The sequence below is a fragment of the Pyrgilauda ruficollis genome, unplaced genomic scaffold, assembly GCF_017590135.1.
Source record: "Pyrgilauda ruficollis isolate IOZ18807 unplaced genomic scaffold, ASM1759013v1 scaffold71, whole genome shotgun sequence".
In the NCBI taxonomy this organism is placed as follows: Eukaryota; Metazoa; Chordata; class Aves; order Passeriformes; family Passeridae; genus Pyrgilauda; species Pyrgilauda ruficollis.
The window spans coordinates 2,495,110-2,520,227 of record NW_024528933.1 but is presented as its reverse complement, the minus strand read 5'-3'; the positions used below and the strand labels follow the sequence as shown (position 1 = coordinate 2,520,227).

At 40.8% G+C, this 25,118-nt stretch overlaps 2 protein-coding genes across 6 annotated transcripts in view; one reads left to right on the top strand and one right to left on the bottom strand.

Annotated features, from left to right (window-relative positions):
• PSIP1 (PC4 and SFRS1 interacting protein 1) overlaps positions 1-19,736 on the bottom strand; it is a 36,700-nt gene extending 16,964 nt beyond the window's left edge. Inside the window, exons 1-8 of one of the 5 annotated variants that reach the window (XM_041485575.1) lie at positions 19,600-19,736; positions 16,175-16,384; positions 15,156-15,232; positions 11,534-11,672; positions 5,440-5,556; positions 2,195-2,302; positions 1,320-1,382; positions 334-433 (exon numbers count right to left, since the gene is read on the bottom strand). In XM_041485575.1, coding sequence (XP_041341509.1) covers positions 334-433; positions 1,320-1,382; positions 2,195-2,302; positions 5,440-5,556; positions 11,534-11,672; positions 15,156-15,232; positions 16,175-16,246 — 676 coding nt within the window. In that variant the 5' untranslated portion in view covers positions 16,247-16,384; positions 19,600-19,736. Of the gene's footprint in view, positions 1-333; positions 434-1,319; positions 1,383-2,194; positions 2,303-5,439; positions 5,557-11,533; positions 11,673-15,155; positions 15,233-16,174; positions 16,385-16,771; positions 16,795-16,829; positions 17,089-19,599 lie in introns of those variants that run through there. The other 4 variants (XM_041485574.1, XM_041485578.1, XM_041485576.1 and 1 more) reach the window with 4 other exon arrangements.
• Positions 19,737-23,034: 3,298 nt separating this feature from the next.
• CCDC171 (coiled-coil domain containing 171) overlaps positions 23,035-25,118 on the top strand; it is a 142,412-nt gene continuing 140,328 nt past the window's right edge. Inside the window, 1 exon segment of the mRNA XM_041485557.1 lies at positions 23,035-23,136. Coding sequence (XP_041341491.1) covers positions 23,090-23,136 — 47 coding nt within the window. The 5' untranslated portion in view covers positions 23,035-23,089.

Below are 25,118 nucleotides of genomic sequence, written 5' to 3'. Positions count from 1 at the left end.
CAAACCTTTATGCAGGAAACCTGCCAGAAAGCTCCTATCATATATCTACACTTAAGCAGTACTCTGCAAAGAAGACTGACCTATTCTAAAAGGTAATACTTACAAACCAGTCTTTAATTTAGAAGACTAAACATTAACACTAACACAATTGAAATCCATTCATGTCCCGAACTCATCAATTTGAGATGTTTTCTCACTACAATCTATTAGTGAAATCTGCCTTAAGCATTCAAAAATACTCTGTAGTACTTGAGAGGAAGTAGGTAACTCCCTGACTAGTTCTACTAAAATATCTCTGTGATGAAAAAAATTAAATCATTCTTCTGAAGTTACCTGCTGGTCTTCCTCTTTTGGGGCTTACTTTTGGAGACACTGGCCCAGTAGTTGCTGCTGACCCTGCTGCTGCTTCCTCGGCTTCAGCTTGTTTTTCAGACTAATTTAAAGAATTAATTTCACCAGTGAAAAAACACATGGCACGAATATCTCAATTCATTTCTCAAACAAACACCTTTAAACTTCTGGAAATATGTTATTATGTGATTGCTTGTATACACAAAGAAGTATCTGAACTTAGTGACAGGTTATACTTAAGTATTACTAATTTTGCCCTCTCCAATCCCAAACAGAGAAAACAGTCAAGAGCTTAGCATCCAGGATAAAGGATGACTAGAGTATAGATACAGCATGAGAATATACCAAGGTCACAAGTACTTCATACTCATCCTCCATCGCTGCTGTCAGCTGTAACTTTGGAAGGTAAGTTTCAAATGCAACATTAAGATCTGCCCTACTTAATTCCAGTTTTCAGTTGGGTTAGTGCCCTGATCTGGCTGGCTGTGTGATCACAAGAACATTAAGGCTAGTGTATGCTGACCAAGCAGCTGGAACTGTCTTTTCCAAAGTAACTCTGTATTCTCCCAGGTTCTAGAGACCACAAAAATCAGAATTTGTGAAAAATGTATTTGTATTTCAGGTGTTAGTTCTATGTGAGGAAGATGTTAAAAGAAATTTGTCAGAGCTTCAATGTAGGCTATTTTATTAGCAGTTTAGCAACAGCTTGTGTCTTATTTCTTCTTATTTGTAATGAACTGTTCAGGAAAGATAGGTATCCATATTCCACATCAAGTTAAAAAATAATAAATATTTGTAAAACACTCTGGGAAAACTTTCATTCCTGCAAATCTTTCAGACACCTGAAAAGGGGGAGTAGAGTGTCAAACACTTAAATTTACGCATAATCTGTCATTAAAGGAAATAGTATCCAGTATTATCACATCAAAAAAATTCCAGTAAAGTGAAGTAATTAAACATATTGTTACCTTTCTTTTTCTCCCTCTTCTAGCAACTTTAGGAATAGAAGCATCATTTGTTTTCACCACATCCTGTGAAGATTAATGTTCTTAAGAATCTTAATAAAACTAAGATATATTTAATTTATTCTACTTTTTTACACAATTGAAGCCTCTGGCACACAATTTAGACAAGTATCTCATAATGTACATGAAGAAACTGCATTCTTTTAAATTATTAAAATATAAAATTATTAGACATTAGGAAGAAATTCTTTACTGTGAGGGTGGTGAGGCATTGGAACAAGTTGCCTGCAGAGGCTGTGTCTGGCCTATCCCTGGCAGTGTTCAAGGCACAGCTGGATGGCGCTTTGAGAAACCCAGTCTAGGTAAAGGTATACCTGTCAATGAGAAGGGGGTTGGAACTAGGTAATTTTAAAGGTCTGTTCCAGCCCAAACCATACTATGATTCTGTGATTATTTGACACCTAGGACTTATTCCTGAGAAACAAAAAATAACTTAAGTACTAAATAATACTCTGTTCTAAATACAGATGCTATGTAGTGATGTTTTAGTCCGTCTGGACTCTTTACCTAGTCTTTAAAAGAGGTACATTTTCAATATAGTAAGTGGTAAGTGACAAAATACACAGTCTTCCAACTATTTTAATCGAGCTTAAAGACAAATCAGACTAGAAGTTTCCTCTCTGATGAAAACTTCAATTTCTGGGATCTTCAATGAGAGGTATAAATGTATCTGAACACACAGAAAGTTTTACATAATAACACAGCTCCTGAAACTGCCACAGTAGTAATAACTTTAGTTTCTTAATACTCAGTAATAGATCTATAGCAATAAACATATTATAATGTTCTCTGTGACACAGAAAAAAGCTCTCTCATACTTCTTTACTGGTTTTGTCAGAAGGTAGATCATCTTCCTTTGAAGTATCCATCTCCTTTTCTTCTGCTTCAGCTTCTGTAGGCAAGTTATTATCCCCTTTAGGGGATAACTGCAAAGCAAGTCAACAGAGGATAAAAAATGCATTACAAAGTATTTTATAGTGAAAAGAGAACATGCTAATTGCCATCAAGCTGCTTTTCCCTTAAAGCAGTTTAAATCTGTGGGTACACTCATTTCTTTGAGTGCCCATTGAAAGTCTAATTGTACTGGACTACTTCCTCTTATAAGGAAGGGTCAAGGGAGCGGGGCTTGTTCAGCCTCAAAAAGAGATGACTGAGAAGGGACCTCATCAACGTGTAGAAGTGTCTAGAGAGAGGGTGCCAAGAGGATGGATCCAGGCTCTGCTTGGCAGTGCCAACCAACAGCATAAAAGGTGATGGGCACAAATTGATGCACAGAAGTTCCACTTCAACATGAGTATGACCAAGCACCAAAAGATTGCTCAGAGAGGTTGTAGAGACTTCCTCCCTGGAGATATTCAAGAACAATCTGGACACAATCCTGTCCAATGTCCTTTGGGATGATTGCTTGAGCAGAAAGGTGAGCTAGATGAGGTTCCTTCCAGCCTGACCCATTCTGTGATTCTGTGAGAATAACCCTTCAGCCAGTTAAGGATACGTGTTGTGGCTGTGCTTCCTCACAGATTCCTGTGCACCTGTTCACTGACAGAGCATGGGAAACTGAAAAGTCCTTGGTTTAGGGTAAACGCTACTTGACAAAAGCTGAAACATCAGTGTGCCATCAACATTTTTCTCATACTAAATCCTAAACCAAGCACTGCACCAGCTACTAAGAAGAAAATAAACCCTATCATAGCTGCAACCAGGCCAAATTGTAAACAAACCACAAGTAAATTGTTTTATAATTTAATGTGAGACTGTAATTTATGCACTTTTTCTTGTTTTTTGTGGCTTTTTTTTTTAAACCTTTAAAATACCAGTTTTGGTTTTGGGAAAGCATTTAGAACTTGAAAAATCAAGTGTTTATAATTATTTACTTGAAAATAATGAACATTTCCTTGCAGCCTATATATCTGCATGTCTTTTAGATTATCAGTTCTCTCAATTTGAATACTATTGGCTTGTCCCACTTTCAAGAACCTTTTTAAAATAACATTTTTAAGCAGCTAGCTTTTTAAATTTCAACACTAAACAAAGCAACTGTTATACAGTATTTCTAATTACATAAAGACATGTAACATGACTGAGTCTTTTACTGAGTACAATTTTAAGACAGAACTATTGGTTAAATAAAACCAAAGGAAGCCATAGTACAAGTACTGATTAATAGAATGTTATAGCTACATTACTATATATTGTGTATAAAAAAAAAGGAAATTTGCTCTGTATTTTGCGTTAAGATGAATAATTAGGCAGATCTATACAAAAGGACTCAGTAAGGATCTTCCATTCCACTTTTATGTTTAAATGGTTCTGTCTTCCTGTTTCTCTTATACTCTGCCAGCACTGAACAGCCTAGATGCACTTTTGATGATAAACATGAAGCTTAAGTCATTGGCATCTCCACTAGCACATGCTGCTTGAGGCATAAATTCAGAGTGAAGCAAACTGATTAATCAATCAGCCCAGTTTAAAAGTTTCCCCCTCACAGTAGCAAATACTAAGAACAAATGCTTTTATAGGCAGCATGCATAGGCAAGAGCAGCACTGGTTTGCTAACATTGTCAGGAAATTATGTGTTTCAATGCACTACTAAGGTATAGCAAATAGAACCCAAATCACCCTCACATTCCACACTTGCAATTATTAAAATAAGGAACCCTAGGCAGTAAGAAGTCAGGAACAATAATCCATCAATAATTCTGCAGGCTCCAACTCACCAAAACCATTCTCAACATCATCTATCAGTACTACTACTACCAGTAGACTAATTTTTTTTTTTCTCTCCATCCAAAAAACTTTTTTACTCTTGAATAACCAAGCTATTAGAGCTACTGGATACTAATCCTATTTGCCATGTATCTGACACATTGCAAATTCTGCAGTTGCAACCGTAAATCACTACTGTAGAGCAGCCAGAAACACCTACATAAAAACTACATTAAATCTTGGCAAATAATCAAAATGGAAACAAAGGTCAAGAATAAAGGCAAGTTTATTCAAAATAGTCTGACATTTATTTCAAGGGCACTACTCATCATGTTGAGTAGTAATTTCCAGAAATGAGTTACAAATAAATGAGATACTGTAAATGTCAATCCCACCTGCATGACAATTTTTGTCATTTTAGAATTCTATTCTTAAAACCACGGGAAAGAACTGACAACACACAGTATCTCTCCCATGCTATATGAGAAATATCCCCTTATGAACAAAACTTTCAAAAATGGAGAAAAGTTCAAAGCAGTGTACTACCACATAATTTAATGTACAGTAAGCTAGGAAGCTTTACCTCTTACAGTATAAACTATGTACTGCACCAGTAAATTGAAACAAAGATGTTTCAAGAGTGAAATGAATTTAATTTTGGAAGGTTACTAAGGTATGCACACATTTACATAAAAAAAGAAGACAAACTCCATGTAAACTACTGCATACTGATTTCTGGCTTAAGAGCTGAATTGATACAGCTATGAGATTCTCTATATCCTAAGTAGTTCATTAAGGGTATGGTCTAATTAAACCTGATTCTTACAAACCTTTTCTGGCAAACACACTGAAGTACCCTTTCACCCATGACAGACCCTAATGCTCTGTTCTACTTTTCAATACAAATGATCACAACTGAAAGTGAGTCATACCCATATATAATATGAAAGTCTTCAAAAATAGAAGGAGAAAAGTTAACCTAATTCTTGATCATTGATGGAGAAGGAAGACTTGCACACCAGATGATGAACAACAAGTCTCAGAAGTTTATTGGATAGGCACACATAATATAATTTCCAACTTCTCCTGCCTAGGAAGTACCATATGAATTTAGTTTGTATTATGATGTAGAAATACAGGCTGGGAAGGAAATTAATTTTCAAAAAACATACAGAGCACTGTAAAAGGAAAACAGAAGGACAAAAGTATTACTGTAAGTATATCTGAAGAGAAGCAAACACAGGCAAGTTACAACATTGAACAGCTGTTACTTTAAAGTATTTAAGTAAAGACTTGGCAATACAGTCTTGACTTGAAAATATTCCAGGCAGAACAAAGCAGAAATTCAGTCACTTACTTTTGGGACAGAACACTTTTTTCTTTTGGCTCCTGCTTTTTCTTCACTGCCCTCAGCAGCCTCCTGACTGCTTTCTTCAACAGTTTCATTGATAGGAGTGTTAATAGCTGGATGGGGCTTCAATTAAAAAAAAACATCAAAAATGAGATGTAAATCCCCTCGTCACCTGAGGTGTATTCTCCCACATACATTACTTAAGAAAGCATCACGTCAAGGAACCCCTTACAAGATGGACAAGAATATTGAACACATAATATTTCATTGTTTTCCACTGTTTTCAATTTAATCCGCAACTCATTTATTATACTTTCAAACGCCAATGCTGTAACAACTAATTTTCACATTACTATACTGCAGTGTAAGTATTTTCTTATGCATAATATAACATATCTTAGAGATAAAAAATTTTAAAAAATGGTTTTGGTCAAATAGAACTTTTGATGCTACTATAAAGATTTTTAAATATGCCACAAATCCTTAGTGACTGAACTACTCGTTCCTGAAAATGTAAGCAGAAAAAGGATTACAGTAAGATAATTAATGAATTAACACTTAAAACCATAGTTACAGAGGAGATAATGCCTAAATTACACTTTTTTCTTCCATTACATTGTGTATGGCTTTCTCCTTCTTACATACTAACTACTTCAAATAAAGTTGGCAGAGCTCCCCTGACTTTTTTGCCCCCCACTGGGGAAGTGGTTTTGGGTTTAAGCCCAATGTACAGTCTCCTTTCTGCCCTCCAACTCCCTTAATGGCAGTTACAAGCAACATATGCTAAGTATCAATACTGCTCTTAGAACATTCCAATTCTAGCAAGAAAACAGAAAATACAGTCATCACAAGGCCTTATTAAGATAAAAAATGCAGTGGAGAACTGCCAGCAAGCAACCCATTTTGCCACTGCTTGGGTCCATCAGTTTGAATAGTGGAATTTACAAAGCAGAAGCAGATTGCAGCTTCTCGAGCCTAAGGTGCCGACAGTGCAAACCACGACAGCCAGGTGGCAGAACACCCTGCAGCTGAAGATGTGGTGCAGCAACGGGCCATGACCATCCATGACAATGACAGTGCCACTGCCAGGGACGAGGTGTACCCCAGGAACGTGATGAACCTCGATGCACATGCGTCCTCTGCACATGTGTTTTGTTTAAGGCAAAATTCCCTCTCCTTCGCTCTCAGAACCAGTCTTAAAGGTGCAAAACTTATTTCCGGGCTAAACAGATGAATGGGGATACAATTCAGCATCATGAAGTCACCCCACGACAATGTGCCATTGTCGCCCTGATTTTGTAAGACTTTGTTAAGCCTTCCGATGTTTACATTCTTTCAACAAACTTTCTCACACACAGTTCTGTAAATAACCTATGTTTTGCATTCTTTCATGGAGGTGGAGAGAATTGATGGACCCTTGGTCTGTCCAGTGGCATTGGAGAGGTGGCACTGTCACCCTCCAATCCACTGTCACCTTTAGAAAACTATAAATGTTGGAGTCAGAAAATAAAAGTGGTTCTTTTTTGTTCCCCTCAAGAGCAGCAGTGTCTTGTCATCATTTCATGCCTTATCACAACATGCCATTGTCATGGCTGGCCCCCCCCACTGCAGTGAAACTGCTGAGCCAGTGACACAAAGCAGCACTCAGCCAAGACAGAAATGAGTGGGCAGCAGGTCCCAACAGGGCTCTACCCACCAACAGAGGGAAGAAGGATCTTCACAGGATGCCAGAGGTTCCTGGTGGTGACTACCTTTCTCAGTTTTTGTAATTCTTCGCTTTTCCCTACTTATCTATTTTCTTCCTTGCTCACTTCTTTGACAGTGAATAAAACTGAGTTACTGTTTTGATCACCATCATTTGATCTCTTTTGTCACTTAATCTCGCTCCCAGTGTATTTGAATTTCCCCACTTCCATGTTGGGATGCTGGGTGGCTTAGAGCTCCCAACCATACTGGGACATATACACAGCAAAAAGACAAAAAAAGAGGAAAAAAATTCCAAGTGAATGCCTCTATACTAAGAGCGGACAAGTCTGCCCCTTTAATATGATCTTGTATTCAGATTAAAAGCTCAACTTTGCCTAAAGCTTCATGTGATCACCCACTTCCCTCTGACCATACCTCCTGCATGCCCAAACAAAAATTTCCTACTCATCCTAAATTTTTAAGCTCTGACTCCTGAACTGTCTTCTCTGTGTTTTTTAACTGTGAAACTTAGCTCTAAGAATCTTTAAAACCAAAAAGTTGTATGTAGATAAAACATAGAGATCAAGGAATATCCTAAGTTACAGTCACAGCCAAGAATACAGCTAAAGAAATGTGTCCATTCACATATGTGCTGATAGTGCAACATATTAGCAGGACATAATACATTATTCCACTTAAAGATATTGCTGGGGAAATGGTGTATTTACTCATCAGCACCTACGTTTAATTTACTGTCAGTTTTTACAAGCAACTACTTGCCTTCCATTTCAAGATACCTCACTGACTACGCTCATCCTTCGTGCTTGTTGGCAGGTGCCAGTGACAGAGGTGGGACCAAGTCCATTACTGCCTTGAGCTGATCACAATTGGCTGGCAAAGGATGAACTGACCCACTTCAACATCCCACCTCTCCTGGGAACAGATGGTGCCTTCACCCAAACAGCAATGGAGAAAGGGGAGAGGGGATAGAAGGACGGTTATGCACAGAAAAAGATGTCTGCACAGTGCACATGGGGTTCTGAGGCAAAAGAGATGCCAAGAGTCAAGGAGGGACACTGAAAGAAGAGACACATAAGCCACTGCCCAAGCCAAGCTCCAGCCCAGAGGAGTTGCCTTATGCTGAGTACATTTAGTGAAAGTAGTTCATGCCATTGCAGACTGAGCTGTGAATGGCAGGAGCTGGAGGCAAGAGATCTTGAACTTTGCTTACAAAGGGCACAGTAGCCAGCAAAGTGAGTGGAAACTCCGAGACATCAGGAACCAAGGGCTCAACTGGAAGACCCAACAGTTTCCAAGCTTAGCCTGTGAGGGTATAAATGTCCAGGGCTTCCTTTGTCCAGGGTCCCTCCCTGCAAGGAAGCACCCAGCTGAAGCTGTAATTATGTGGTTGCTTAATGAATAAATTATTTTACAGACCCAGCTGTCTGAGACTGCTAAATGAAACTCAGGGCCCAGCCAAAAAGGAAACCATGTCTGCCTGTGTGAGTGTGGTGTGTGCAGGGAGCCAGCAGGGCATCTAATGGACTCACTGGAGCTGTCTGCTGCAAAGGATGTCAGCCCCAGCTCAGGTGGTCGTAAGGGTGACTGTCATAGTGGCTCCTGGATGGTAAGACATGGAAGCTCCCTTAACACCAAGAACTGATAGAGAGGAGACAGAAGGTACAGGTTGGGATAGGGCTGCAGGCCACGGAGGAGCACCTGCTGAGTAAGATACAAGGAACAGCATAAACAAAGTAACCAATTCACACCTGCTGTTTCCTATACCACCACTGTCTTACCCAAGGGATACACTGAAATGTCCAGAGAGGACACTGGGGATCAACAAAGCTAGAACAGAGGTGGCTGGAGGGAAGCATGTTTCTCCCACTCTTTTTTTTTTTTTTTTGTCTTTGTTACCAGAGAAAGTAACAAAAAGTGTATGCCAACTGACTAAACTGCACCAAATTGAATGTTTTGTTGCCTATACCATACCCTTTTTTGGCAAAGATGGTAGAACCTCAGAAGCTGATTTCAGGCACTCTGCTACCCTTAATACAAATTCCAGCTTCCCCATAAACTCCCCAGTAGTCCCAGGTTCAGATGAGATAGAGGTAATTATTTTCTTCATAGCTGGTACAGTGCTGTGTTTTGGATTTAGTATGATAATTACATTCAAAACTCACAGATTTTTTAGTTGTTGCTAAATAGTGTTTACTCTTAACCAAGGAAAACACTACTTAGTAAAAATTAAAACATGGTTATCAACAAGATTCTCATACTAAATGCAAAACATAGCACTGCACCAGCAAATAAGAAGAAAAGTAACTGGAATCCAAGGGAAATCGGGACATTACATACTTAAACATCCATTCTTCCTTGACTAAACTAACTGTAAGTCCTACTCCTCAAAAAACCCTTAGCTGTTAAATAAAGCCTTTTGCAGATATACTCTATAAGCACCAACAGGATCCACCCACAAGTAAAAACAAAAGCTGGTTTAAGGGCTTGATTTGCTTCAAGTAAAACTTGCTTTTAATAATGCCTAGAACAGAGCAGAAGGACAAGACTATCAAAAGGAATCCTTTTTACAGTTGAACAACAAATTCAGAAGCAAATTTGCATGAATCTATTGCTTAACTTCATTCTTTCTGTAATTCAAACTGATCTAACCTTCCTGGTCAAGCAGGGAAACCTACAGCTGGCTGATCAGGACCATGTCCACATGACTTCTAGGTATCTCCCACAATGGAGACTCCACAACCTCACTGAGCAACCTGTAGTAGTGCTTGGTGACCCCCACAGGAAAAAAAAGCTCCCCTATTTTCAGAGGGAACTTCCTGTGTTTCAGTTTGTGCTCTTTGCCTCTGGTCCTGTCATTGGAAATCCCTAAAAAGGGTCTGACTCTTGGTAACCTTCCTTCACATATTTGTATAAATTGAGGAGATTCCACCTAAGTTCACCAGGGCTGAGCAGTCCCAGCTGTCTGAGCCTCTCCTCAGGATTTAAATATGACCTGTGGGAAAAAGCCTTTTTCTTTCTTTTCAGTAAAGAAATAGGGAAAAAACTGCAATGGCTCTAGACAGAACCTGACCAAGACAGCGTGAAAAGTGCTGCCATTGAAGCTGAAGAACCTGAATGGAACTCAAAACGTAAAAGGACTATCTTGCAGAAAAGCTGTTACACTAAGAAAACAGTCTGCACCTTTCTCTTAGCAACATGTTTTGTGTCTTTTCTCAATTGGAGATGCATCTACGAATGTCTCAGATGGTACTGAAAGCACTGCTTAACTGAAGTGACTGATTTCTGCAGTGAAACAAAATATTAGACAAAAATTTTACTGTTGATTATTTATACTCAGATTAATGTAGTTAGAATAACTGGTATAGCTCACAACAGCCTCAGGTATCCACAGAGCATCTCTTTCTTTCCAAGTGCCACAGTAAGGACAGTGAAAAGGTTTATCAATTTGTATCTTGCAGTAGCAGAAAGAATCTGTCTCTTATTACTACAGTCATCCCCACTGTGATGTGGGATTCCAACTCTCCATATCCCAAAGAAGAAAGTGAACAGCTGGAATACATGACATTCTGACAATACTTCAGAAACCCCTTAAATCTTTATCCATGTTCTCCCTCAAACTAGAAACACAGTAACATGGGTATCTTATGAAGCTGGAATTAATTGGTGATGAAATGGCAACCTGGCATGTTGTGCAAAAACAGCAAATAAAAACAGAAGATGGCAATTCTTTTTATTATTATTGCAGCATTGCCTAGAAGACCCAGTGGAGCTAAGGTCACTATATATTCAGTGTACATAGCAAAAAAACTAAAAGCTTACAGAATGTCCAGAGCAAGCAAAGACAAAATGAGCATGAGAATTTGTCTTCATATTAAATTTGGGTCCTTTTATGGGTAGCATTGCATAGCCCTGGTTTAAGTTTGGAAGTCTTACAAATGGGCAAGAAACAAAGAACTACTGATGGACAGAAACTGAATTAAGTCATGTGACAAGTGCTAAAAGGCAAACATCACATTGTTTCCAACTGCTGGAATGAAAATACTGCACACTAGGAGTGCAAGTACTGCAATCTTACAAGGATGTTTGTGGACATAGGTATTTGGTTTTAGAACACACAGGGCAGAGTGACTGAGACTCCAAAACACCCACCACTTTTCAAGCAGTCACACAATTACAAAGGTATTTCAGGAATATATATATAGTTGTATGTATATATCTCCAGTTAAACAACCCCCATCTCTTCTTATGTTATCAATAATACATACCAAAACCAAAAAGTATTTAGAATATATTAAATTTTGTCTAACCTGCAGTTAAACAGCACCAATAAGTCATTACTCTGTCTCCTCCCCCACCCAAAGCAACAAAGATTTGTAGAGTCTGTATAACTTACCTGCTGATGAGAGAATTTCACTTTGGGATTATTGTCAATTTCCCACAACCCTTCATTAAAACCCTTTCTTTTGTTTGGTTTGCCATATTTATCTTTATTTTCTGAATAAGGGAATATGTCCTTTGGCCCCAAAAATGCCCTTAAGGAAAGAAAAAACAAAATTTACATTTTAACTGGTTAGTCTTTTCAAAGAAGTAAGAACCAAGTGTTATTAAAGTCATTAGTACTTTAACAACTATTCTACTAGAGTCCTTAGTTTTCTAAACTTTGGGCACAACACCCCAAGGTCTCTATTACTACCACCACAAAGAGAGACTTCCCTCCTTACTGAGGGAACGGAATACTGAGAACCAATATTATGGTTTATGCTGAAGAGCACCAAAGACTATTTCATTTCTGCTCTACCTTCATGGTCTTTTGAACTTAGGATTTCACTGTACCCATCTACCTACTGCTAAGAGAAAAATGTACTCTTTGGTAGTACATTGTCAGTTTCAATCCATGCCTAGACATTGTGTTATTGCACTTATATTACATCCAACTATTTGAAAGCTTTCTGAAGTACCAGCTCATGGTAAATTTAAACTTCTAAGCTCCATGCCACTAATTCCTTCATTGTCCTTAAAAAAAAAAAAAGCAGCTACTTCATATTACATCCCAATAAAAGGAGAAGAAAAAAAAGAAGAAATATAGAATGTCATTGAAAGCTTAAGGATTTTCTACTCCAGCTGTAAACACTCATCTATGTGCACAAAGTATTAAGTAAGCCATTGTCAGCTTAGACTGCAAATCACCCACCTCTTGGCAAGAGATAGTTAGAGAGGATTCAGCCAGTGTGGAAAACATGCACCTGCCAAGCTTATTTACCCAGTCCAAAAAGATGGGGAGGCAGACAGAGCAACTGGGTGAGACAAAAATAGGAAAAAACTTGACTCTCTTCTTCCCTATTCTCTAAAAGTAAGCATTTTTCCAGTCTCTACGCCTTTGCCCACATTGTCAGGCATTGAAAAACACCTGAGAACAGCTACTGTGAAAAGATTATGAAGTTAACTAGGCTGCTGCAGTTTAGTCCTCATGTACCAATTAAGAAAAAGGAACAAGAAAAATTGAATGAAAAGAGATTACCCTAACACAATAAGTCCAGAAACTAGAGTTCAGTGTGACATGTTTGTCTGCGACCAAACAAAATTTGTACTGATATGATCTACTGTCACAGCATATCCACATAAAGTGTTTATTAAAATAGTATTAATTTTATTACTCTCCCTAGATAGAAACACATTCAGTTGGGTTTTTTTACAAAACTTAAAACAAAAAAAATGCAAAGCACAGGTTAAGACTTAATCACAGTAATTTCATAAACTTAATTAATATTATTTCTACAAGTCAAGTAAGAATTAATTCCAAACCAGTCTTGCTTTCCTTTTCCTCCATGGTTCCTTTTTTCTGCTGTAACCATCCACAGAGCCTGAAATCCTGTCATCCTTTATACAGGACTTTTTAGCATGATAAGCTGATTATGTGAGTTTTCAGAGCTGCCACTACTTGCAGTATGATAGACTATACATACACAGCCTACTAAAATGCTGAAGATAGAGATCTAACTTTGCACAATGTGTAAGTCTTAACTGTGAGGAGCACAGCACAGAATAAGTTTACCAAATTTACTTTAATTTCCATGAAAAAAGTACAAAAAATTGTTAACTCTACATAATTCCTGATGGATCACTGAAGCCACTACAGCTAAAAACCTAAACAAAATTACATGCCATGGAACACCAGTTTCCTTTGTCACCTGATCAGTTCTTTCCTATTTAAATTCACAGGTATGTGCCGTAAGGAGTGAGACCAAGAACTTTCAAAGTTTCACCTATTATTACTCTACAGATCTTAAGATAAGCAACATGCTTAACAAACACCAGGAGACAGCTGGGTCATGGAACACCATACATTACAATGTGTGTGAAACAGAGGCAAAACGTTTCTCTGGTATTCTATGGATTTCTGAAATGTAGTAACCTGGAACCTAGAGCCTAAAAAAACCAGATTGCAGCAAAACTTTATTTAGTAACTACACCAGAGTGAGGAACAAACATTTCAAATTACTCACACAAAGCAAAAAAGCCCCCAATTACCAAACCTTTTAAAACCAAACACCTCTTAAGAGCCCTAAGCTAAATCTGAAGTTGGACATAAAACTTCTCAAAACTTGCACAGGTGTTTTTAAACCTTTAAATGAGGAGTTAATTCCATCTTCCTTACATTCAACCTGCATTCCCAAACTCATTTACAACTGCACAAAGCCCCACTGCAATCCAGAATGACACACACTTCGCCAACAACAGAACCAAAGTTGCAGTTGCCAAAGAAAAAATTTGGTTGTGTAAAAAATTTAAGAAAAAAAAAGGTAACCTAACACATTTTAAATGATAATTAAAACAACGCACAAGACAAACCTTGCAACCTTGAACTGAATTCCAGGAACTCTTCTTTACCCACAAAATTACACACAGAGAAAAACTCCAATCAAGCTAAAAAAATTTTATCATTGAAAGATTTATTGAAAGATGAGATTAGCTAAAAAAAAAAAAATACATGATCCAAGCGTATAGGTATCTTTTTCATCACAGAAATATCACTGTTTAAGAAAAGTAATAGTAAGTAATGCCAACAGCAGGGGATGCTTACTCTCTAACTCAACAGGACAGTGTATCATCTTTGCAAGATACTTACTTGCTAAAGATGGATACAAAGTACCAGATTAAAGCAATTTAAATCCATTTAATAAGATGAAAAAAAGCAAGATCCTTCCACAGAAAGAGAGAAATGGACAACTTTTGCACACAACTTCAATCTGCCGTTTTTAAAACAGAAGAATTAAAAGCACACCAATACAGGTTTAAATTGCTTGGGTTTTTTTCAGCAACTCAAAAAATGGACTACTGAATCTGATGGTGCCTTAAATCTACAGAAACCCAACCAGTCATGCTAAAAAGCAACACTGTAATTTTCAAAACCAGATAACTACATAACCTCAGAATATTTTCTATTAAATTCAGCAGTAGAAGACATACAGTCTCGCAAAGCAAATACTGTACTACTGCAAAACACTGCTCAAAGTACCTAAAGATAAGTATTTTGTAGGTTGATAGATAGGTATGAAGCTAACTGTACTTCCTCATCTCTCTCCAGATCTCATAAACATAAGACTACCCACAACCCAAAACCTCATCAGAAAAAAAAAAACAACTCCAGTACATGATAATCTGTCCATCTCTCAAATTTCGCCTATTTCACTTTCTTTGAGAACATAGTTTGAGAATTTTGATGATATACAGGACTGTAATTAAACTCATTACAGATAAAAATAAAACCAATCAGCCACATCACTGTGGGTACAATTTTTTTTCTTCTGATGAGCAAAGCATACATGTTATGGTCTACCATTCACTTGAAGAGTTTAAGTAAATGTTACAGAATCATGTCTTGACAAAACAGATACATTTAGGAAGACATGCTAATAAATACAACAGATTTAAATACACTACATTCAGAGAAGGTAAATTTTTGTCACAGCATTTTAAAATGGAAAAAATACAACCCTGAAATATAAAGGACTTACGTCTCATGGGTGCCAAAAAAGAAAATAGGCATTTTATTCATAGGCGGTTTTACTGCTCCATCAGGAACTTCATCCACCTAGGAAAAACACAGCCTATTATAATTCAAATCAAGTAACAGTCAAGAACAGTTTAGGGGGAAATATGTAAAAATTAAGCATTAAAATGGGAATAAACAAAAGCTACAGAAAAGTATAGCACGAACTTAGACCTCTTTAACAGCATGTAAAAAAAATATAGCCGAATCAAAACTAGTATTAGCAACAATAGAAAATTACATTACTTTCATTTTATAGAGATACTTTTCACATGACCATTTCTCTTAAAAGGAGAGATTACAATGTGTTACAGGTAAAAGGCACAATTCAACTTCATCCACATACTGCCCATCCTTAAGGAAAAGCAAGAGGAAGACTTCCTACCCTTATTCTGACCTGATAACTCGTGGAAGTCCAAATGTGAAGTAGTACCAAAAGGGTAATAAACTTTAAAAGAACTCCAGTTCCTAAGTCAGCATAAATACCTTTTTACCTCCATTCCCACATCCAACAAATGACCTACAGCAGTCCCACAACTTGGCATGCCTTTACCACTGGAGCATGGAGAACACAAAAAAGGACTGGACAAGGTACCACATACACTTAGCCTATTTAACAGAAATAGGCACAGTAGACATAGCCCACTTAGAAGAAATCTTGCTGTAAATTCGTGTTTTTCTTTTGCCAAGAGCAGTTATTTGGGGACACCATTATTGAACAGCTCCAGGAGCCTGTACATGCTCCACCGTCAGGCTACCATACAGCAGTCTTCATTCTATAAAGCCGCGTTACACAAATTAGGACAACTAATGACTACTTGAGAGGGCTACATTTTACGGCACAGATCTGCAATGTGACTGCAAAGCCGCTTCTACCCCTGGGAGCCCAGCCGTGTCCGCCCTCACAGGAGGCGAAGCTGAAGGTGCTGCTGAGCACAGGTGTGTAAGCGCACCCCGCAGAGAACGAGGCAGGGGGAGCCTTACCCTGGCCGGCCAATGTGGGTAACCTTTCATCTTGGCGAAGATCAAGTCTCCGGGTTTGAAATCTCGGCTCATGTTTTCTCACCGACGTGACGCCCTGTTGCCGCCAAGAGAGCCGGGCTCAGGGAAGGAAAGGCTCTGTGACTCCAGCAACCACCGAGACACTGCCAGCCACACAAGGTGCCACTCGCTGCCGGGATAAACACACCGGGGCTGGAGAGAGCAGAGAAAGGCAACACAAGAAGGCATGTCAGTGAGGGCGGGCGGCCCCCGGCTGGGGAGCGCTGCGCCGTGCCCGCCCTTCACCCCGGCAAAGAGACCCCCTGGGCACTCCGCAGCGTCAGCGCCCGCCCGCGGGCAGGGCCAGGCCGCCCCGGCCAGGACAGACACCCGCCACGTCGTCCCGACCTCCCCCGTCCCCGACCGGCCGCTCGCCCCCTCACGCACGCGGGCACGATGGCGCGAGAGCGCTACAGGGGGGCAGGAGGGGGGAGGGAGGGGGCGCGCGGAAAAGATACTCCGCCCGCCCTCCTCTCCTCCATCCATCCCTTTTTCTCCCTATCTCCCCCTCTTCCCCCTGACTCCTTTTCTCCCTCTCACACGAGCGCTCTCGCTCTCTCTCCCCTCTCTCTCCCCAGCCCGCCCGCCGCTTCACCACCGGCGGTGCAGCTCGCCGCTACCAACCGCGCTGGCGTCCGGCCTACCGCCCGCCGCGGGAAACACAGCCGCGACGCCTCCTCCCGCCAGCGGGCCGGTACCACCCGGCACGCCGCACCGGGGCGGCGGGGGAGCCCAGGAGCGACGGCGAGGACTCGGCGAGCGCCCCGCCGTAAGACAGACGGCTCGGCTCCCGCCTCCACGCCTGGAGGAATGCGGACAGCCACGAGAGGAAAGAGCCCGCCGGACCTGAGGCAGGGTAGGAGAAAGGAATGAGAAAAGCCTCCTTCGCTCCCTCTCCCCACAGTCAGAAAAGTGGTTTGTTCCTCCTCCGGTGGGGGCGGAGCGGCCGCGATGCCGCTGGAGGGAGCGGAGGTGGACGAGGAGGAAGAAAAGAGGAGGAGCTGCCGCGGCGGCGCCGCTGTGGGACCGCCCTCGGCCGCGGCGCGAGCCGAGCCGAGCCGAGCCGAGGGTCGCCACGCACACGAGGGAATGGGCCCTGCTCAGCCACCGGCAGGCTGGCGTGGTTAATGAGCGCCAATCTCCTTCCCAGAGCGGGCGAGTGCGACTGTGCCCGCGGGGTCCTTTGTGTGTCTCATGCCCCACGAGCTCGGTTAGGAGCCGTTCCCTTGCCGGGTTTTTCATCCCTTCTTGCTGCCGGACCCAAAGCTGCCCGTGTTACCTGAGTACTCCCCAGCCGCTTGCTTGATGTCTTGACTTACCCCAGCATACAACAATTCACGGTTGTTTTATTTTCCTAAGTCTGCAACGGAGTCCTTACTTGCTACTTAGTCGCCATTAACTCCTTGGTTTGGTGGAGATTTTTTTTGTTTTGTTTTGGTGGTTTTTTTTTGGGTTTTTGTTTGTTTGTTTGTTTGTTTGTTTTATTGGTTTTGTTTTCTAGCTAGGATTCAGACTATGTTACTCCCCTTGTCCTCTCCATATCTATTCTCTCCTGGTTTACCAGTCCACATTAAGCTTCTCCTCACCTAGCGTTTCAAGCCACTATGCCCTCCTCTCATTTGTCAGTTTATCTCCTTAGTGAGCACATCAGCCACCGCCAGCCTCTCCACAAATACCTTTCTTCAAAGTGAAAATCTCAAAACCAGATATAAACCCACTACCTTCTTTCTTACAGCCTGCTTGTCCTGTTGTGTCTAATTCTAGTTCTGCATCAAAAATTAGCTTGCCTGTCAACTCTCTCTGGGTTTAGTCCTACGTGGTGGCCCCACACAGCACCACCTACAAGTCATAGTATGGCACAAAAAATTACTCCTTACACTGTTTCACAGGCGCAGACCTAGCCATTTTGTGCTTAAGTTTTCCTCTTTGGTGTGTGGCCTGATGCGCAAGTTTTACAGGTCAGTTTTCTACCAGCTCCCCTCTGTGCTACTTGAACATAAAGGTAAGTCCTTTTGCAGAAGAATTACCTTACCCCTTTCGGTTTTGATACTGAAACTCAAGTCAAGCCCAAAACACCCACTGCAGCTGCCACAGAGCAAGTTGTGATTTGTTCTAGGGTCTCTCTTCCTAAAATACAAAATGTTGTTTTATAAACTTTAACTGTAAAATTTCACACCAACTGTGTTAAGCAAGAAAAAAGTGCATTTTTCTGATGGCTTCAACAAGTCAGAACTGTTTGATTTTCTTGGAGGTGGCAAAGCTCATATCCCTGACATCAACTTTCTCATAAAAAAATAAAAAATCGTCAATATATTAAGACAGACAAAAACCTTTATTCCTACGTAAAAATGAATGACCACTTGGGGCAAAAGTCCCCATCCCTGGTGGTATTTAACAGACATATAGACGCAGCACTTAGGGACATGGTTTAGTGGTGGCCGTGGCAGTGCTGGGATAATGGTAGGACTTGAAAATCTTAGACGTCTTTTCCAACCAAAATAATTCTATATATGGTTCTACATAAGATATGTATTTTTCAGTATGGGAGGAAAGAAAGGTGTTTGTTTAACTACATGCATGCAGCAAGATTATTGTGTCTAAAATAACTTTTGTGAATCAATGTAAAAAACTGTGTGAGGGACATTTTGGGCAGATAAGCTAATATTACTGCTGGTTCAGAATTTTCCAAGTTTTTATACTGCCAAAACCTATCACATCATTCAAATATGATGCTAAGTCTCTGCTCCCTTTCATATTCTCACATAATGTAAATTTTTTTATTAGCTGAGGCCATTTTTCATATTAAGTTTTGACTACTCATCAGACAACAGCAGAGAGGACATCCTCTTCACTCTGTATTTTTGATCAAAAAATCTCAACCATGCTGTTATTAAAAGACCTGCAACATAATGAAATCTATTTTTGTGAACCTGGGCAAAGAACCTATTTCATTTGGCACTAGACATTTAGAATAAATACATAATGGAGAAGTAGAAAAACCAAAAAACAAGTTAGAGACTAGAAATTAAGTTTTGAGTCTTTATATCAACAGAGGGTGAAAATACTACAGAGCTTTTTTTCTTTTTATTAAAACTTCCATTTGTACCTTGAAGGGTATACTGCTGACATGTTACTGCTATTGCCCACTTTTCTAGGGTATGGTGGGGTGGATTTCATTCACCCACTCGCTTATGCTCCTGTTGTTTGACATCATATATGTTTACATCTGGGTCTTGAAATTCTCAGTTGAGATGTTTCAAAGAAACATTTCCCTTTATGCAGTGAGGCGACCAGAAGGGAATGATAACCTTGTCTCCCTCCTCCACCCTGCTGTGATTTTTGTCCCAGGATCTCTCAAAACCATTTACCTGTTTGTTTCTCTTGATAATACGGGAGAAGAATGTGCTGCCCCGAACCTGAGGCCATGCACATCTCAACCTGGCTCTCACGTCAGCCCCTCATTTTCATTTCCTACTCGCCCGTTGTATTTTCGGAGCCCAGAGCGCCCGGGTCGCGTCCGGGACAGGCCGCGCGGGGCTGCGCGCGCCGCCAGCCCGCCCGCGCGTGACGTTCCGCTGCGGCCGGAAGTTGCCGTTGGCGGGACGCGCCGCGCCGGCCGCGTCCCTGCTGGCGGGACCTGGAAACGGCGCAGCGTTTCCCGGCGCTTCCCGGCGCTTCCCGGCGGCCGCGTTCGCGCTTGCCCCGGCTGCCCGGAGCGGCCTCGGGGTGCTGCTGCTGGAGCTCTGTTCTGACCTTGTTCCCTCATCCCTTCCTGCCAGGTAAAGCGCCAAAGCCGCCGTTACGGCGTGCGCTCAGCCAGCGCCGCTCCGGGGCCAGCGGTGCGAAGGGATGCTTCTACTCTGGTTTTTAGCTAGCTTAAAATTTTTCAGCCTGCGTTAGTGAAAAGCTAGTGGTTCGTTCAGCTGAAACTGGTGAGCTTTTAGGTTGCAGCGCAGATAGGGTAGTTCCGCCTGGCTTTGTGTGTTTCAGATAAGTACATGTTGGTTCTATTCAGTTTGCTGGAGGGGACCTTGGAGATTCTCCAGTTCCATTCCTTTGCCGTGGGAAGGGGACATGTCCCACTAAACCAGGTTGCTCAGAGCCCCATCCACCCTGGTCTTGGAACACTTCCAGGGATGAGCGTCCACGGCTTCTCTGAGCAACCTGTTCCAGTGCCTCCACACCCTCACAATAAAAAATTTCTTCCCCACATCCAGCCTAAATCAATGGCCTTCATAAAGCTAGTTAAGCATATTCAGAAGTTCGTGAGGCGAATATGACACAAGTTTTGTGGTAACGTCCATGAAATGTATTTCCTCGTCAAGCAAAAACTTCCTAACTATTTTGTTTGATCGTGGGGCTCTGAGGAGCCACTCCATGCTACTTGAATTTTTTTTTTTTGTTTTTTCTGATTGAAATAGCATGCTTTTGGAGTGTATCCATTTGTGTGCTAGTAAACAATGGATGTGTGTCGTAGCAGAGAGGTGTTGTATATTCAATATCATTAGCACTCCCAGAAAACAGTCATTAGATGTTCCCTGTTTCCCTCCCCCACAAAGTAATTAAAAGACTTAAAAGTAATTTCAGAAGGTTCCAAAACTTCAAGGTGGTATGGATCTGTCAGAGGAGATTTTGCTTATGTTTTGAGACAGATTTTTTTCTGCTGCATCTATTTAGTTGCACTATTTTATTTTCACTTTCTACTGTTCAGATTTTGGTATAAAGCCGAATATATATTTTTGGCAATAAATATTAAGGAAAGGGTGGTATAAAATACTAGTTTATTAGTGTTCAGAGCTATGTCTGAATGTGAAAATTTGGCACAGTTGATAGAAGTTTAGTTTCCTATACCAGGATACCTCATTTTCTTTTTTATTGAAGTGATTCATCTTTGTTGAGTACAGCACTACAAGTATTTTGTAAAGATTTTCTTATCTCATATAAAGTTAAAGTTTTCAGTGTGCAAGTCACCAATAATTTAATGGAACTTAACATGTGTCTAGAAATTAAACTGCAGGCGAGTCTTTGAAGACGAGGTTTTCAACTATTTTCTTCTTTGAGGTGGAAAGAAAGCTATGCTGTGTTCTCTATGTGAGTGACTGTTGCATGGCAGTTACTGTGTTTTGAGTCTTATGAACACATCCACCAAAGTGAATTCTGATGGGTAGGTGTTAAAAATCACAAAGGATACATGTAGCTATTCTATATGAATATACTGCTTTTCTGTAAAAACAAAACAAACAAAGAAAAAAACTCAAACAAAAAACTTAGAGTTGCTAGAAGGAAGTTTATTTTTGCTGTATTTTCTGTTAAAATTATAGATTGAAGCAGAAATGCATTTTTTTCTTCTCCATATTTCTAGTGCAGCAACTGGAATGAATAAGATCAGTTTATATTAATGTATTACACCAACTGCTGCCATTGGACACCACAATATAAAATATAAAGTATTGGAGAGCATTGAAAGGAGAGCCACAAGGTTGGTGAAAACATTATGAGGGATGGCTGAGGTCACTTGTTCTGTTCAGCCTGCAGGACGCTGAGGGGAGATCTCATCGCAGTTACAACTTCCTCACAAGGGGAAGGGAAGGGACAGGCACTGCTCCTTAATCTCTGGTGACCAGTGACAGGACGGAGGGAATGGCCTGAAACTGAGTCAGGGGGGGTTTAGGCTGGGTATTCAGAGAAGGTACTTCACCCTTAGGTGAAGGTGGTTAGACCCTGGAACAGACTCCCAGGGAAGTGGTCACAGCGCCAGCCTGACAGAGTTCAAGAAGCATTGGGACAATGCTGTCAGGCACATGGTGTGACTTTTGGGGTGTCCTGTGCAGGGCCAGGAGTTGGGACTTGGTAGTTCTAATGGATGCCTTCCAACTCAGCTTATTCTATGATTCTGTGGACATGTGACTGCAAACCAGAGATGGTAAAAATGGAATCCAGGCAAGTTGCCTGGTTTGGACTTTAATATGGATGTCCATCTGCTGTCATGTTCAAAACCAAACCTTTTTGGCTCATTAATATTGACTGTTGAATACAGTTTATATTTCATGCTACCTTGCTTTAATTAATGAAAAGAGGTCTTGAATGAGTTTGTTGTGCAACTTGACGTAAACAATGGATTTTTTTAATATTTACATTGTAAATATGTTGTCTATGTTGATTTCTTTTTTATTGTGACAGACACTAAATTAATGATTTTTTTCTGAAGATGAGTGGAGTTACAGTTCAATTTAGAATTCCTTCTGTATAGTCCTAACTATTGCTGATTTATCTAATACAATAAAAATATGTTCAAATATAAGATTCCAGGTTTGTAAAACACTTGGAAGACTTGCTGTGTTAAAGCCTGTTGTCAGACAGCAAACTAGTACATCGAATCATGGTATGCGCATTTATCTTCAACAAAATTATTTTGAAGAGAAATGGAGTTTCTTATTGAATATGATAATATATGATAATATTCTTATGAGGTAGAGGATCAGTGTGTAGGAACAAAATATTTCTTACTGATATTCTGAAAACCTTGATCGGGGATATTCTGCTATGTGGCTATATATGTATATATTGGTCTACAGTCAAGGATTAGAAGTACAATTCTCATAGATGTCTAAAACTAAAATTATAGTTGGTAGTTGTTCACGTGACATAGTAACACTGTTTTCTAACTGCTTGTGAGTATTAACAAATGATTCATTATGTTGGCAAATAAATTAAAGCATGTCTCTGTTACAGATTGTAATGTTTTTATGATATGGAAGAATTATCTTGGAAGCTTGTCAGGTAAAGGTATATACAATCAACGATTCATTATCCAGAGTTTATAGTTTATGCAGCCTGAAAAGCTGTCTATTGGCTGTCATGAGTTCATCCTCTTCAGTCAACTACTCTGTCACAGAAGCTAAAAGGTGAGCTTAATTTCTGTATTTTTTAGTCTAGTAATATAGTTCCGGTTTTTGTGGTTTATTTTCTAGATCCCTGAAATTATGTAATTCAGACTGAAAAAGAACCAGCTGTGGTGATATATGCAAGCTATGCCATGTCAATACAGTTATTAGATTTTAGAATTATGGAATGGCCAAGATTGGAACCATCCTCAAAGATCCTTGAATTCCAGCCCTCTGCTCTGTACAGGGACGCCTTTCACTAGATGAGATTGCACAGAGCCCCATTCACCTTGGCCTTGAGCCAGCTGCCAGGAATGTGGTGTCCATAGCTTCTCTGGGCAACCGGTTCCAATGCCTCAACACTCTCGCAGTAAAGGGTTTTTCTAATATCTAATCTAAACCTTCTCTCCTTCTGTTTAAAGCCATTCTTTATTTTTTGTCACTACATGCTGTTGTAAGAGTCTTGTAGACTCCCTTCCGGTGCTGGAAGGCCACAGTTGGGTCACCCTGAAGCTTTTCTTCTCCAGGGTAAACAAACCCAATTTCCTCAGCCTTTCACCAGTTCACCTCAGGAAAGGTGCTCTGTCCCTCTCATCAACTTCTTGGGCCTCCTCTGGACATGCCTCAGGAGGTCCATGTCCGTCCTGTGCTGGATGCATCACAGCAGGTGGGGTCTCAGCAGAGCAGAGGGGCAGAATTCCCTCCCTGGCCCTGCTGCCCATGCTGCTTTGGATGCAGCCCAGGACACATTTGACTTCCTGGGCTGTGAGGGCCCATGGCTGGGGCATGGCCAGCGTCTCACCCACCAGCACCCCCAAGTCTTTCTCCCCAGAGCTGCTGTGATCTGTTCATCCCCAGCCTGTGTTGGTGCTGGGGCTTTCCCCGACCCAGGTGCAGCACCTTGCACTCAATCTTGGTAAGCCACCTGAGATTCCCATGGGCCCACTTCTTGAGCTTGTCCAGGTCCCCCTGGATGGCATCTCATCCTTCAAGTGTGTCAGCTGCACCACTCAGCTTGGTGTCATCTGCAGACTTGTTCAGAGAGCAGTCGATTCCTGTGTCATTAATGAAGACACTGAATAACAATGGTCCCAGTATGGATCCTGAGGAACACCACTTGTCATTGATGTTCTTTTGGGACTCTGAGCCATTAATCACTATCCTCTGGATGCTACTGTCCAACTGTTCTCATATCCGCCAGCAGCGGGTCCACTCATCAAATCCATTTCTCCAATTTAGAGAGAAGGATGTTGTGGAGGACTGTGTCAAAAGGCTTCGTAGAAGCCCAGATAAATGCCATCTGTAGACCTTCCTTTGTCCACTGATGTTGTCATGTTACTGGATGATAAATTGTCTACACCTGGCGAGCTAACACAGTGGTTGTTCTCCTACAAACATTGGCCTGTGGAACTGAACAATGCCCGTTGTGTAAGAAGAAGTGGGAGTTCACCAGCCCCAGTGCCCTGCCAGCTTGACTATGTCAGCTGTAGCATTCCCTGACCACTATGGACTACCAGAGAGACCCCCAGGACAGAAGAATACATGCTTAAAGGAGGGGGAAAATACTTGAATGATAATGGGTAAATTATTATAATGTGTATTTTTATTCTGGGACAATCAATGAATATGTATGTAACATACAGTGTATAATCAGAAGCTTTCCTATAATCAGCATGCAAGAGTGTAGGAGGAGCTACCACCTTGTGCATCTGGCTAAATAAAGAGTGCTTGCTTCTTAATGTTACATTGCTTCTAAGGAGTTTGTTATATTGAATTTTTGCCAGCAATCACTCCATCATTGCAGGTGTTCATACTGACCATCTGATGTGCAAGAATTCTCACATGGGCATAGGAGACATGACAGAGGTAGTTTTTGTCTCCATTTGGGAACAGTGTTGTGGACTTCCAGAAGGGTTTTCTACAGTAGCTGTGGGGGTAGAGATTGGTTATAAGTGTATTAGACAGAAGGAGAGAATAAATTCCCCAGTGGCTCCAACCTGGGG